Below are 17,468 nucleotides of genomic sequence, written 5' to 3' on the forward strand. Positions count from 1 at the left end.
AAATTCTGATAACCTTTGGTACGTTGTATCAATGTGTATTAGAATAGTTATCATGTTATAGGCTGGTTTGTGTACTCATGTCGTACGGAGACGTGGGGATTTGCGTCAACATTAGGCGAGTTTGAATTGGCATAACAAATCACACCATCGTCTTACTTACTGTGTCCGATAATATCACCTCTGTGTGGTGTTACTGGTAGCCTTTTAAAGCATGGCTATTTATTTTTAATATCTTACAACTACTGTCAAAGAATTATCATACATAACATACATACATAACATACATAACATACATGTCATACATAACATACATGAAATACATGTATAGTGGTGAATGATTTTCTATAAACAATATCTGGGTCATGACGGATATTAAGTTCATCAAAACATTACAATAAGCGTTCAATTTGTCTTTTCAAAATATGTTTTGTTTTAAATTTGATGCTTAGATTTTGTTGTTGTTTATAAATCGTTGAAGAAAGAAATATTACCTTGTTTATGAAGAGAGGGGTTAAAAATAAGGAGTTTAATTTGGCATTTGAAAAAATATGGTTTCGTTTTAAATCAGGTACTTATGTATATTGTTGTTTATGAAATCGATGAAGAAAACTTATGGCCTTGTTTATGCTGACTACTACCTTACTGTCATCGACCTTGAAACAAAATGACGGAATGACAAATCATTTCCGGTAATTGTGCAATTTGTCCGCACCTAGTCTGGTGTCCTTAACCCGAGAAAAAGATTGAAAGACAACCAGAGTTTAATGGGACAGAACACTGGTACGTCATTGTTGAATTGTGATAATTGCATCATTTGTGTGTACCTCTTACGGTTGAAAAATGAAATAAAAAAGACCTAACGAAATCGGACAGTTGAATATTATTTCAATATCATATACAAGTTACAACCATAATTCTTAAAGGTGTTTTATATCTATTCAAGCATATGAAATAAATGCCGAAAATATTTGTTTCATTCATTTCAAAATGTAACCTTTTATTATTTTATCAATGTCGCTAGACAGATTTTCAAATTTTGAACGGCTGATCTTGATATTCAATATTATGCTTACATGTAATAGGCTTGTGCGTGTGATGTTTATACATTAACATCATTTACCAGAAAATTGACATAAAGATGTGTCCCAGTCGAGTAGTGGAAGTTGTCCAAATGAAGCATTTATGCAATGGCGCGGTTCATGATTGCATTCATATAAGCAACTTTAATAGACCGTATTGGAACTATGCTTGATTTAAAATAACTTGAATATTTTAACCAAGTAATTTATATTGATATACAATGACGAAGCACATAATTTCTTATTATGTCGTACAATTAATGTCAAGCACGCACATTAAATAACATGGAAGCAAACAATTGTAGCCATGACGGCATTTAAACCTATTTTTATAATTTACTTCAGACGTTTATTCGGATGTTATTGAAAACGATTTCATCAATGCGTCTTTCGTCCATCCACCCGTCTATCAAACCATCTACCATTCCGTTTTCCTTTTCATTTATTCATTCATTCATTCATCCATCCATTCATCCATTCATCCGTTCATACGTTCATTCATTCATTCATTCATTCATTCATTCATTCTTCCATTCATCCATTCATGCGTCCATTAATTCAATTACATAATTCATTCATTTATTTATTCATTTACAGTATTCATCAATCCATCGATCCATCCATCCATGCGTCCGTCCGTTCGTCCGTCCAGTTGACCAGCTAGTCAGCAAACCAGTCATTTATAAATCTGGTCATGCATTGATTCATTAATATTTTCATTATAGATACAGGAAGATGTAAAAAGAACACCCGTTTCAGATATAAGGTTCATAACATCATAATTGTCAACGTTCGTTTACTACATTGCACGGTGTTGCTTTTCTCGTTGATTCCCATCAATCTAGACCGGCTTTATCAAAGTCATATCTCCATATCTCCCTATTCCATGACACACTCGATAGATAGAGACTAGAACAAATACGCCATGCATATTTTAATAGCATACTTCTCAAGTATTATCCAGTTGCTATTTAACTGGGACTAAGTATACATTTATAATCCAACCTTTAATTGATTTTACTGGCCAAATCAATACAGATCGGAGGTACACTTACATAAGATTTTTTTTCTACAAACAATATGACAATAGTCTGCAGAGTCAATTGTGTTCTTTGATATCCACAATCTGTCTGCACTCTAGGAATAAATGAAATGCGGTACGAAATGTCTAACTCTACACGAAAGGAATATGAAAGATTTAAATAGTGCGGAAGACTGGCTGTGTGAGGCTCATTAATGCATCAATGTGTATTAATGACGAGCAAATTCCCACTCAATAAGGTTAACGGATGATGTTTTAAGTCTATACTGAGGGCATAGCTTGGTATTGACAATTACTGCGTTAGGGATACACTTTACCTTTCTAAATTGGTGCATTAAGCTAAGACGTGTAAACGTTTAAAGCTATTTGATGTATCAAGATACTTGATGCATTAGGAGGTCTAACGGAGTTATTCACTATTAAGAATGTTTTAAAAAATCTTAAGATATTTGAATTAAATTAAAAAACATTGAACTAGTTAGACTTGACATTATATCAACATTTTTAGCTCTAATTAGTATCCTAGGAAACATCGTGAAAAATCCTCCCTTAGAAATTAAACAACTATCAAGTACGTCCCAGATTGAGACTAAATTCAGTCGACCAATAAATTCAGTGGATAATATACCAACGCTACAAGAGTTAAAGAAAATAATGTTAAATCATAACCGTATTAACAGGTGTTTGACTTGATCTCATAAAAACTCCATTACATTACATTCTTAATAATAATTCACCTCAGTGATCTATACTATAAACATTGATCAAATCGGGGCCATTTAAAGAGTAATGGTATAGGTGTTGACGCATGTGTTTAGGACTGGCCTATCTGTACCTAAATCCAAATCATTACATTAAGTTGTATTAACATATATAGTAAATCAACGCTAACTTTGTTCATCTCATTTTTTATCGCTCAAACTGAAAATGCGTTGAACAAACTTTATCGGCGTTAAGTCTGTCGGTATTTTTGTCTGACTTGCAAACAAACGAAACCATAAAATTTCTCTATTTCTTTATCAGACATGGCTCTGAATGTGTTAATGTTCTGATCGATATGTGCAGGATAACGGGTTACCAATGCAATTTGGTATATCTTTGTATAACGTTCGTTCTTTGGCCAAGATGCCGGAGACGTTTTATTATTGGTGAAAGCAGATTTATAGATATTACTGGATTGTCAATACAAATCATTGTGCTAATGTATAGGAAAATATTTTCTGAATCATGAGTTGTATTTTGTATTCTTTATATGTGTTCTAAGAATAGAATCAATATCGGTTTTATTGGCAAGATTTCAAGCTTAAGTATATCGTGTGGATCCCTAATGTCGTTTTAATACATATAGTAAATATTACTATTTTGCAATTTCCTGAAGCAAAGTAGCGATGCAACAACAAGGTTTAACATGCATTATGATAATTATGATACCATAGTTTAATGATCGCAATGACAAATAGTTTAATGTGATAAAGTTATTACCACAACAACCACCCCTATTGTCACATGGGACAGTTGTCAGGTTCTGGTTGGAGTTTGATGTTTTTTCTCAATGTGTTTTTTTTTTGGACATACCATAAAACAAACGAGTATTTCATAGTTTAGAAAAAAAAAGGTGAAAAAGAAAGAATGAAAATAAAAGTTATACGTGTGTTTAGTGCAAAATATCATTTGATTGAACAGCCAATGATTTGGCGAGAAAGAGTTGAGTTCTTGCAACTTCTGGTGTGTTGCCACGGACAACCGATTAAACAGAAATAGTTCCATCAATAAAACGGGATATACAACAATAAGTACATTTCAAGCCATTTCAAATATATATTTTCATAAACAATTATTTCCATATTGATCAATTTATTTTTCATAATATGTTATATTCTTCAGTTGATTATCATAATGACGTAAACCCAGCCATTCCTTGACCTTTTGAACTCTGATTGTGGTATTGGTACGCCAGAGCCTAACTGCCGATGTAAATACTGGACAATATCATACATTGGGTTTAGTAGTAGCATACAGGTACAACAGTGCAGTGGTAATATAAATATATAATTATATCACTTTATAATTTTATTTCATTTCACAACATTTATGATTGTGAAAGCTTATGGTGGTGAAAGATGGGGGGTATCCTCCGACCTACAACCATTATTTCTACACATTGCGTTTAACTTACGATAGAACACAAAAATGAGCTCATCTGACCAATCAGATATATCAGTGTTATTTACTTCCTTCATAGGGAAGCACCTCTGATAGATTAGAATTGATAAATGACTTCTTAACCACTAACGACGATATAATAATTTGTTACGAAAATGATTTATTACTCATTGGATCTAATATCAACGCCTCTGATCTTATAGAGTAAGGATGAAGTTCCATGGCCTCAATATGACAATATAGGGAAGTAAACAGTTTCCTTATTGTAGATATCCAATAAGGTTAAGATAGTAGGACCAATCGGCCATAAAAGGGCATTCAAGGGTGCTTATCGGCCATGTAATTGTATATTGTTTACCAGGATATATCCTAATGCATTATTAAATGCCTTGGCCTGGCTGAACTCTGTGTCCAAGGTCTGCCCTTAGATGTTTGTTTACATGATGTTGTTTGTTGTTCGTTACGTAGTCATGTTGTCTCTGTTATCGATAAAAATGTTGACATCAATGAAAATAATGATGTATTTGTCAAGGAGAACTTTGACTTTGATCGTTTATTTGTGAATGAGAACATTTTTATTTTCCATTACGTCAAGGTTCTTCTGGAAATAAGTTTTTTTCAACTAAATTTTTAGAAATATAATTCTTGAGAACCTTATTTTTGATGACACATTTATCTTTGAAATCGCGAAACCATATTCATTGCTGTTATTTTTTCGAAAAGGGACTCTCTGTTGATTCATTCATAACTATTTGAAAAATCAATCAAGAAAGGTAACTTTACGAAATAGAATATCTCCAAAATATCAGTGTTATTTGGTACTTTGGTTTCTTTATGCAAGAAACATCATGTATTGTGCACAGGACTTTTGCTCTGGGCAGTCATATGACGTTATCGTAGAGCTGATTATTACGCAGATACAATATTTTCGTGATTCTCCGGCATATTACTATGGAGTTTGATCCGCAAAATATCAAGAAATGGTTGAACTATACAGTAAACATCTTTGTAGTCAGATTGCAAAAATTTAAATCCGCTAAAATGCCTTTGTTTTGTGGTTTTTATTTAAAATATAGACATTATGAACAGGTTATAGGAGTTAAGTAAAAAAAATCGGAAGGGTTTGTAGAACTTGATATTTGATGATATGTTTCGTGATTTCCGAAATAGATTCCAATATCCAATATGCCTTCAGACCTCAGGTGTCGGGCATCGCTTCCGGAATACAACAAGGCAACCACACACAGTAAAGGAAATATTTTAATCCATTAAGGTCAGTCCATTGTACTAGTAAACTTTGATACATTTAATCCCACGTGCATTGCTTCCGTGATACGAGTAAGTGTGTGATCAAGGTATGAATATGTATCAGATTAAAAAGACCATATTCTATTAGGATTTTAACAAAATATTTCAAATGCCAGCTTTACATGGGTTTATGTCAGAGTAACGGAAAATCTGCTGTTCGGGTTATTTGATTTATTGTAACTTCACATGGAGTGTCCCCCTTTAATCTTTCAAAACTAATGTTTGCACAGCTAATCGTCCGTTAAGTTATTATGTAACACTCAATAAAAAAATCAAAACTTCCGACTGGTGATATCAAACGACCAGTAAACAGCATAACAACACAGAGAACTGTAACATGTACCATTGATGGTTAACAAAACAGGAAGGAACGTATTCCATGTCATATAACTAAACTAGATCATGATACAAAAACACAATTAATCGTTTCCAGTACATGAAACAGTTTAATTATAAACATAACACAAACTCTCGATGTGGATAGGAATATGTGTCAGTCGAAATTGTTTCCAGAACATTTGCCACAGTAAATCACATTAGTGCTATCACAAATGCATTACTCTTTTTTATTAGACATTTCTTTAAACAGTTTAAGAATGCCTTCATTAATAATGTCCATATCAGTTACCATATATGCCTTTCACTCTTTTTTGCTATTAATTGAAAATAGGCCAATAGTAGATTATGAAAAAGTAGAGTAAATGAAAAAGCAATGTATCTCAAGGAGAGCTATTAGATAATCCGGATGTGAAATCATTTGGGTAGAATGACTTCATGAAAACAAATAACGCTTACTTTCCCTTAGTGTCTGGTTCTACTCATTGAAATACCCGTGTAGATCCCTTTTTCTGACAAAGGCCGATACGGAAGATAAAGTAAACCCACCCCCTTTCGCGTGCTATTTACTTTCGCGAAATAAAATAGATATTCTTTCCAGAATAGATATTTACCTAACTTACATTGAAATGTTATCCGGATCAATTGCCATTCTACATATTTTTATCTTCGCGAACTTGATTCAAAACCTAACCGAATAAATAGTAGCGGCAACAGAAAGTTGGTTTATAGCAATATGAACATATTATATCCTTAAATTAATTATTTGCTACATTAGACATTGAGTATTCGTGGTTTAAGGTGAATCTTTGATAGCTGATAGCATTGTAGGGCCGATTAATGTCTAACATAAAAGGAGGTATGACATGGCACGCTATATTCACAACACAATAATGGTTACCTGGTCACAGTTGAGTGACCAGATACCACCTGTCAGACTTCTTTACGGCATATTTTAAAGGTGATCTGTGTTAATTAATGCATTGTTCTATGAGGCCGGGTGTCATATGATATCGCTAAAACAATATCCGATGTTGGCAACCAACTTACAGATAAAAGACAAATGCCTAAGACAAGTAAAAACACGGTGAACATAAATGGAACCACACAGGTTCATTTTTCTGTTTCCATTTGTTCTTTATTCATTATTTTTATCACATTTTCTATGATTTTACTTTTACCAAAGCTCTTTTTGTTAAAGTATTATCCGTGTACTACTTCCGACTTAAATATTTCAACACGAAAACTTTTCAGATTAATATCCGTCTGATATAATTACTGTACGAAGAATCACCGTTTTAATTACGCACTGTGGATATAGCAGTATGTTGTTGCTGTTCCACCCTTGTATCCTTATATGACTCGTCAATGATTAAAAGACCAAACATATGTATTAGTCCAGGCGTCGGAAACCAGACGACTAAGTTTAGCAATTACATAGATATATATATCAACTATTTCAGGAGATACCAACAGATACACCTTAATGTCGGTTATACATAAGATAATCTCCATGGCAACAAAAGCAATATCATATACAATTTATTAATGATGTTGTAGTTGAAATCGTGACTTGCATATTATCAATGATACAGTTGAAAAACAAATTGAATATGCAAAGCCAGATATCATCCTGACACTATAGGCAACCATGCCAACACCAAAATAGTATACAGCAAATTAAACCATGCTTTATTTTTAACGATTTTCTGTACAATCCGAATCAATTTCCACATAAAACCTACACAGCGCTATGGCAATACTCATCTAAATAAAATCGGGATAGTCCAATAAAACCCAGATTCCGTTAACTGGTAATTGGATGTATATTCTTTGTCGACAATTTAAACACAACCTTTCGATAACTCTTTGATTTTAATTATTGTTGAGTTATGAAACTACATGTCAATCACATTAAATACATTTTGTGACGTTGCATACGTATTGCTGTTTAAAGTAAGAGTTTGTATTGATTTAAAGCTTATATACAACGATAAAAACTTTACACAAAGTAGAAAATGATGGATAGGACCAGGATCTCAAGAAGAGTTAGCGTTCCCTGTTTCACCGATAACAGCAACACGTATAATATGGGTCAATCCGCATTTTTTTGATTGATTGGTTAATTAATGTCCTTTTAAACATGCTACATCGCTGATGAATGGTATTTTTTCTCTCAGGAGCGGACGGATCGGTATTTTTCTTCATGTACAAAAATAACTTACTTTACACCATTACCCCCTTTGAAACGATAGACCTTTTTATTTTACTTAACTTTTTCTCAATAGTGCTACTCCAGTAAGCATGGTACCTTAGACACCGAACACACTCCATCCGATGACACTATACTGATAAAAGGGCAAACCAATCGTCCCACTCCCTTTATGCTGAGGGCTAAGGATGAGCAGAAACCACCACTTTTATAAACTACAGTGTGTCATGGCTAGGATACAGAATCTAAATTCAAACCATACACATATCAAATACTGAGATCAGAATACCAATACAACTACAGGTGTAATTCAAAATTCAGCAAATCTTCCTAGCGCTAAGAACAGCACTTATTTGATTTGTATTCATATCGTAATCGATGTTCACGATTTATCTGTAGTAAACGGTTTTAAACTAACGGGTATTCTCATGATATTCACGATTTTTTTACATTTAATTCACAATGATGTTAAAGATTTCAACACCCGTGGTACCATTTTCAGTCATTCAGTCACTTATTTAGATATTCGTTTCATGATTTTATCTCATCTCTTTTATATTAACAGAATGAAAGAATGAATTTAATTTCTATGCTTCGAACTATGGGTTATATCTTTAAGCAGCGTGAGTTAAGAAACTGTTCGCCGTTTTAAATACAAGATAAGAGGTATGATCTGTGGAAATGCATTTGGGTTTTTTTTCCAGAATAACAACAAGAATTTGCCATGCTAGTATCCATTAAAGGTGGACGCATGTATTACCAAATAATCAATTTATTTTTGTACTTCACTTATTTATATGATTCTGATTGACCCTCTGTTTACAAAAGCACTTGCTTAAATATAGTAATTAAGGGACATATTAACGACAACGTGATCAATTAAACAGCTAATTAACCAATAGGTAATTGATCAAAATTTATCACCCATTAGCGACAGCAAGCATTACATAGTACCAAGACAGCAATAAAACTATCTATGAAACAATTTTCCTTAAAGTGTAGAAATTTAAAATCAATGCACTTCGCTTTTTTAACATTTCAAACACATCAGGCGTCAAAGCATTGTAAATAAAGTATAATGTGCACCTAAACATATCAATATCGTCTTTATGTTTAGAGTCAATTATCGTAAATCATTTTAGTCTTCTATTACTTATGAGGCCTTCTATGGTTCAGTAATGTTTCGTGTTTTCCACTTTTTACTGCAATTTTTACAAAGCGAGATATGCATTTATAATTATATAATTTATAGGAATAACACTATGTCATGATATTTTTTTTATAATTTAAGTAAAGTATATGACATAAAAATAATATATCAAAACGATTGAGACTAGAAATATATTGTCATGCAATGCTAATAATCTTCACACTGCATATTAACATATTTTTATAAATTATGTTGTGATGAAAATATTTGCAAAACTAAAACGCAAAGGAAAACAATAACCATTGTCTCAGTAAATCACAAAGAAGGTCGCACTACAGCTGTAAGCAACATAGCAGAGGTTGATAGATATACTGGACTAGAGAGATCGTTTATAAAAGTTAAGTAAAAATGGACCTACCGAGCGGATCCTTTCCATACTAGTCCTAGCGGTATCCATATGCACGTCGTCCTGTTGACTAGAAGCAAAATTTTCGTCAGAATCTGTGGCATCAGGAAACGTTTTGGGCCGTTTCTTTGACCGAACCTTGTGTCTCAATGGCCGAAGAGAAGGCTTTGGGCGAGGGCCTGGAAAAAACTTCTCAACAATACGTCTATCGGTATCCATTTTCACATAAGGAAACAACACATCCTATTGGAAGTAGATAATTTTAAAACTTTTCACAAATGAGTATCCCAAATTCCAAAGCAAAATCATTTTCATTGTGAGATGTTTAAATCCATTTGATATCAAAAGGTCAAGTCATTTAAATCATAGACTAATGACTATGTTTTCGTCGACGTCGACATCGGAATAAGTGAAGTCATCATGGATAATCTGCTGGGAATATTGACGCACAATATCCTATAAGTAGTTCGATCCGTGTTCATGTGTCGTCTGCTATAGGGAATGGTGTGTATCCCGTTTCGTCTGCTATAGTGTTATCGACAAGGTCACGTGGACACTGTTGCTACAAATCCTTTTAAATAGGACAGGATATAAAATGTAAATAATACCAAAACGTAAAATATCGTATTACACTGGAATAAGTTTGATAAATCTTTAAACAACCAATCTAAAATATCGTGATATTTAAATGTACTTATGAAACAGTTCGGGAAGTTATTGAACAGGAATGAAATGAAATATATTTAGATCGCTTCGCCACTAGGATACCAGAGAAATCAATGTAATTAAGGTATACACCTTGATATATATAACTACTGAATATATCATAAGCAGAAGAATTATTGTCTATTTATGAGAATTTTATCATTTTGGGTTTAACGAGTCGGCAGGTATCTGGCCCATATTTCATTGGGGATTATGTATGTATGACAAACTCAATGGTCCCTTGTTAGTACAGGTGCTGTTGGATAATCATATCTAATAGCAAACATGTCGTATGCATAAAGTGTAAAACCCGACAAAATGGAAGTAGTGAAATTAAAATGTATCGATTGAAGTAGTGTAACTGTTTTATTTATAAGGTCATCATTCCGTTTCATTAATATTGCAACAATCAGCGTACAGCACATGGACAAACCTGACTCATTGTCAAGGTAAAATTTACAGAAATGATTTAGTATATTATTGGTGGGAAAACTCATTGCAGAAAAAAAATGCAAATGTTTATACCTTACCGACATATCGTGATGAAGTCATGCATCGCTGAATTCATATCAGAAAGGATGGACGTATGTTTTCTAACAAAGTAGACGTTTTTAAATCATGTTGATTTGATAATTATTTGACAGCAGTATTGGACAGATAACTCACATAACAGCCTAGTATATTTGTTAATTAATTAAGTTATCAAGTCCTGTACATTTGCCAGTATGGTAGAAAGTACGAAGACGTAAGTCACGACTACAAATATCAAACTCCATTATAAAGTCATATAGCAACACTGTCTAACGATGGTCGATGTTATGAAATAAACTTAAATTAATCCATTATATCGAAATTTGTAAATATTTTTCTATATTTTTCGTTTTATGATACTTTTTGTTCGCGGAAAACGTTTTATATTACTAAAATAATACAAATTCATCTTTTTTTAATTCATCTTAAAAATATTGAACTAATTCAATAAATAACATATTATGTAGTTTAGTGTTGAAAAGTAAATACATGTTGAATGTTTTGTTCAGTACCATCTATCAATGTGGTATGCCTTTAGCATCAATTACTAGTACGACCTGAATAGCTGGTGCAATTGGTTTACTCGCTTCTACTTTCGTTTCCAAATTCTCCAACATTTCCAAACAGCTAAACCTTACCTATGAAATAATAATATAAACACTTTCATAAACAAAAAATGTCGACTTGGTAACATTAATTTATTACAATAATACCCTCGTGTCGACATACTGTGCTATACCGTAACTTCGTCAGCAACTCCGCGCCTCCATTCGAAAATTCAATATGAATAGCATATTAGCTAACTAAGGATTTTTTTTTTTCGTGGAAATTGTTTGACTCGCGTATCTGTTGTTCAATACATGTATCTATATATCGACAAATCTTCCGTTATCGTATTAAGACATTAAAGGAGGATAAACGGACTTTGCGGTAAGTCCGTGGATCTTTGATAAATGGTGACACCGCTTTAAACGACTTACCCACGCGAGGATCCAGCAAACATCGATTCTGCCATTTCGTTGTTACTAAACTTAAATTGCATGTTATAAATGTTCTCGTTCGATGATAAAACCCGGACCTCTTTAAACAAGTCCCTAGCACTGATCTTGGCGATTGACAATTGACAAAACCCATTGTAGTTTAGGAAATGTCCTCGTCAATTCTAATATTAACTGTGTAGTATCCAGGATTTTAAATAGTCGACTTCGTACGACCATAAGATGATTTGGTATTTATAATCATTAAGGAAGTCATTATTTTTTTATTTACGAAAAATTTTACTGAGTCAGACGTTGTGTGCGTCGATATGTCCGTTTTTGTGTTTCTCGGAAAGTTAAAACTTCAACAATGTTATAAACACTTCATCGTTTAGTCTTTATGGTTCGTCGATCTACAATCTCGTAACAGACAAGGTTGTTAAGCAGACAGAGAAGAATACACAGTATATACGAGTACTATATACCTTGATGTGTATCATTGGTAGTATTTGACAGGGTAAAAAATCATTTAGGATATAGCTCAAAACAACAAACGCGAGTGTCACATTTTCCCCAAACGTAATTGATTTTGCTATTACCTTACTTCCATTGCATAGGATGGGTTTGGTAGTGGCAAATAAATGTATGTCAATAACGGTGTTACTATTTCCAATATTTCTTCGTCAACAAAGTTAAATGAATTGGTGTTTTAAGTAGGTCGGGTAGTTTGTTGAAGAAAAGATTAATCGTTTTTGACTTAACAACTCGAAGCGCAAAACTTATGTGGTTCATCATTTCTAAGTATCAGCATCACGCACTCTAATTCGCTTACTACAAAACATAGTGCTAATCATGTCATATATCTATATTCCATATTCGATGATCCAAATAATACTGGGGCCGCGGTGGCCGAGTGGTTAAGATGTCCCGACATATTACCACAAGCCCTCCACCTCTGGGATGCGGGTTCGAATCCCATGTGGGGTAGTTGCCAGGTACTGACCGCTGGCCGGTGGTTTTTCTCCGGCTTTCCTCCACCAACAAACCTGGCACGTCCTTACATGACCCTGGCTGTTAATAGGACGTAAAACTAAACACACCATATACGATGATGATCCAAATCATTTTGACAAAAGAATCTAAACCAAAATCTAAAGTCAAATGTTGACGTTGTCGCCGAAATGCCAAAATAGTGTAGCATGGTCTCAACAACTTAAAAATGCTCGGAATTAAGTTGGCATGATTTTTTAACTCACTGAAACAGAAAAAGACGTTTTCAAAAGACTTTTTGACGCAAATGAGACCAAAATGGTCAGCCTGGATATATCATAATCTAGATAGATATTTCTAGTGATTTCCGTCGAACATTTCTCTATACAACATGTCAGTGTTTGTCTTTACATGGGTTTATGTAGATATTTGAACAAAGGGTACTGTCGTGACATGTTTTAACAATTGAGAAAATGGAACTAAAACACTCCTTCAATAAAAGTTGTTCAATAAATGAAAATTTACATCTAAATAATTTAGAAAACGGTTACATGATTCAGAATATAGTACTTGTTTCAATCATGTGTCACTTAATCTCGAATTCTAGTCTCCAACACTGCCAAACATTTTCCATGGCCTACATCCTTGGCACAAAACAATAACAAGCCTTTTAGAATGTCAGACATTTTAGGAAGGTCAGCAACTTGCAATCACACAAACTCGAGTAGAATGCATGTTTATTGAAAACAAAGTGGAAAACATACACCATACACAAAAGATAACAAATTTATTCGACAAAAGCTTTTATTCTTTGTAAGCAAAACAAGTCAATCTGTGAAATCAAACCATAGACCAAATCGCTGGATTACTACTCGCGTGCATGAAACATCAGTGAGACAAATTTCCTCTCCATAAATGATATCAGAAAGCCATATTATACGTACGCCTAATCTATAACACCCCTTGAAAGAACATATTTGATTTGTGCAATGAGTGTATTCATTTAAATGTGGTAACAGTGTCAATTGTGTCAGCATCGACTCCATGACATGGTGAATTATGTAATCGGTGAAACTGGCCAGTGCAGAAATATAAATCTGTCAAAGAAACATAGCTGGTATTCTAGCGTAAAGGTCATTTTACTGTGAATTTAATGTAGCGTTAATAATCACTGGGCGTTTCCTATAGAATTTTAGTGTATGTTGCAATAACGTAGGAATGTGTCTGATTTAAAAAGTTGATATTTTAATATGGTTATTATCGTTGGCCAATATATATCATACAATAATGAAATACATCACATTATCTTAAAAATAATTTACGTATAGCCGCCATTTTCGCGAGACCTTGAAGTGGTCCGAAATATTTTTTTTCATATGAAGTAAAACTAGCAGCATTTTTGAAACGCAAAAATAATTTGTTATACGGTTTTGTGTAAAATGCTAAAATAGCCGGATATAGGTACATGTATATTGGTACTTTAAAACAAATTTTCAGCCATTTTGTGTGTATCTATTATTGCTTTTTAACCATGGTAATCTTTTCTTCGGATATCACCATAGCGGTTTTCGGTAATGTCGATCTCAGTAGTGGGCTACTTTATATTTAAACGAAATTTAAATAGCCATACCCTATAATGTATCTCCTGTTTAGAGTTAACATATTTCTAAAATAGTACCGTAATTAAGTTTCCTTACACCCAGATAATAATCTATTTCTCCTTGGACACCATTTGTCATTAAAATACATGCTAGATATGACTCTACATGAACTGTAGGATAACTGTTTCTACAGAAGAATGTAGACCAAGTTTTTTTTCCACACAGTCTGTTCCCAAACGCCGAATGAGAATTTGTAAGTATCCTTAATACAGAATTTTTTTATAGTCATCAGAAAATTGTTTTCATCAAATGTACTGTCAGCTTGACCCTTGTTTTGTAAATATTTCAATTCATGGTAAGCTGTATATTTTACCATTATGTTCCATAAATATTAAAAATAAATGAAGGTTCCACTATCATATTACAACTGAATAACAAAAAGGACCATATTTCCTAAATATCTATATTTTTCACAAGATTTAAATTATTTGGTAGACAAGATGAAAACTACAATACATAATCTGAGGGCATTTATGACATCCATATCCTTTAAAATGTTGAGGATATAATTGGTAAGTACGTGCATTCTAGATTAAAAGTCTAGAACCAAATGTAGGATACAATTAAGTGGCGCGAACTATGCCAACTTTTTAAGTGTGTGTATCCATGATTATTTCTGAAAGATTCTCATCTTCTCGAGATTTATGGCGGCCAATCAAAGATCGTAAGCCAGGTCTATCTGTCAAGCCTGTTACATGTATTTACTACCCGCAATAAAGTCCAGTTATCTAGGTCCACAATTACACAGTAAGATTTAAAAGGAAATGCGGGGTAGATTTCTAATAGAGATCTTAACAAGTACCTCACAAATCAGTTCAATAGGGCAATTCTTAGTGGACAAGTGCTAGGTTTTTAACAATGTAGTTTAAAATCTAGGATGAACGCATATATGCAACTATACATTTTACAATTCTGTATTCATATTATGTTTTATATCATTCTTCTATTTTCAAAATGCAAGAGAGGTTCTTCTATTTTCAAAATGCAAGAGAGGTTCAAAAGCTATCAAGTTATAAATGATAGCGTCTTCTGTAATTGAATACAACTTACACTAGTAATAATGGGCTGTAATATCTGATAACCTACTTCTTAGGGTGAACAAAGTTTGCCAAAATTACATCTAGTGATCTAATTCTAATATGAAGTCAACAACCAGCATTAAGATCATAACAGTTGCCACATCAGAATTGTCATGTGATCTAGGAAACAGGATTGCCGTATAAAAAGTCAGTCTACTTGAAGACGAAGATCGTTAAAATTGTCAGACAGTCAAAGTAAGAACAATGTTCGTCAAATTAGACAATTTTTGAAGACAAGCTTTGCTGTTACTGTCATGAACAGTCGATCTGTCACATGTGGTCAACCCATCTGATGACGAAGGCCGTCACAATTGTCACTCTAACTGAAGACAGTGGCCATCACAATTGTCAGTCTAACTGAAGGGCCGTCACAATGGTCGGTCCAAATGAAGACAAGGGCCGTCACAATGGTCAGTCCAACTGAAGACAAGGGCCGTCACAATGGTTAGTCCAACTGAAGACAAGGGCCGTCACAATGGTCAATCAAACAGAAGACAAGGGCCGTCACAATGGTCAGTCCAACTGAAGACAAGGTTCGTCACAATGGTCAGTCTAACAGAAGACAAGGGTCGTCACAATGGTCTGTTTAACTGAAGACAATGGCGGTCACAATGGTCAGTCCAACCAAAGACAAGGGCCGTCACAATGGTCAGTCCAACTGAAGACAAGGGCCGTCACAATGGTCAGTCCAACTGAAGACAATGGCTGTCACAATGGTCAGTCCAACTGAAGACAAAGGCCGTCACAATGGTCAGTCCAACTAAAGACTAGGGCCGTCACAATGGTCAGTCCAACTGAAGACAAGGGCCGTCACAATGGTCAGTCCAACTGAAGACAATGGCCGTCACAATGGTCGGTTTAACTAAAGACAATGGCCGTCACAATGGTCGGTTCAATTAAGACAATGATCGCAATAAACTACACTTGTAACTGTAGAACTTCTGTCGTTACGCATTCCTGATTGCTACCATTCATGTGAAGTGAAGATCTCTGCAACATACACTGGTCATCAATCCAAACCACATATAAGTAAAGTGTATACTGCTTTTTTGTGTTCAAATTCAAAATAGAAATATCAAATTTTGGACAAAACTGTGTTGTTAATTTCCTTCGAATATTATACTTAAAGTCACCAAGAACAGTTTCTTATGTCAATGTCTCACCTATAAATATTACATCTTACTTGGCAGTGTTTCAGAGACTAGTACAGTATATATTTGATGTGTAAGACATACATGAACATAATCATGACTTTAGACAGTATATTTGTAGATTTTAGAGCTTAGGCTAATAGACTTTTTTCTGTTTTTATCCGTATGCTTGCACTTTTTCAGCGCCAGGAGTGTAAATGAAACAATTATTTTTTTAAACTGAGCAAAATAAGACGTGTGACAGGGAAAGTTGTGATTTGTACAGTTGCCATAGATGTAAAGTCTGTAAAAACAAATCTCTTCTCTAAATGTGATCAAGTGTAATGATATTTTTAAATTATTGGAATTTATACGTCAGCTTCATGTGCTCAAATCACATGTATAGTTGAATGATCAAGGTATTCTGTAACAGCTAATTCTGGTTAAAATAACTGTAACATAAGGGCAGTAACTCTGGTTTAAAGGTTGAATGTATTGGAATCTAAAACATACATGCTGATTTCTATTACTTAGTGTTTACAATTAACGTTACACAAAAACATGTCTATATATAATAATATAATTAAAATCTTAAACTTTAAAGTAATTATGTATCTATGTATAAGGAACTAAACTACATGTATACAAATGTATGTATATGCTATTAAAGGTGTTATATTTTCATCACACTTGAATAAA

The 17,468-nt window shown here is 33.7% G+C and overlaps 1 protein-coding gene across 3 annotated transcripts in view; it reads right to left on the bottom strand.

The window, feature by feature from the left end:
- LOC138328156 (interaptin-like) overlaps window positions 1–10,206 on the bottom strand; it is a 42,284-nt gene extending 32,078 nt beyond the window's left edge. For 2 of the 3 annotated variants that reach the window (XM_069274818.1, XM_069274817.1), the window contains exon 1: window positions 9,709–10,205. In XM_069274818.1, coding sequence (XP_069130919.1) covers window positions 9,709–9,915 — 207 coding nt within the window. In that variant the 5' untranslated portion in view covers window positions 9,916–10,205. Of the gene's footprint in view, window positions 1–9,708 lie in introns of all 3 variants that reach the window. The other variant, XM_069274816.1, reaches the window with a different exon arrangement.
- Window positions 10,207–17,468: the final 7,262 nt, after the last annotated feature.

This window comes from Argopecten irradians, chromosome 7 (assembly GCF_041381155.1).
Source record: "Argopecten irradians isolate NY chromosome 7, Ai_NY, whole genome shotgun sequence".
NCBI classification, from domain to species: Eukaryota; Metazoa; Mollusca; class Bivalvia; order Pectinida; family Pectinidae; genus Argopecten; species Argopecten irradians.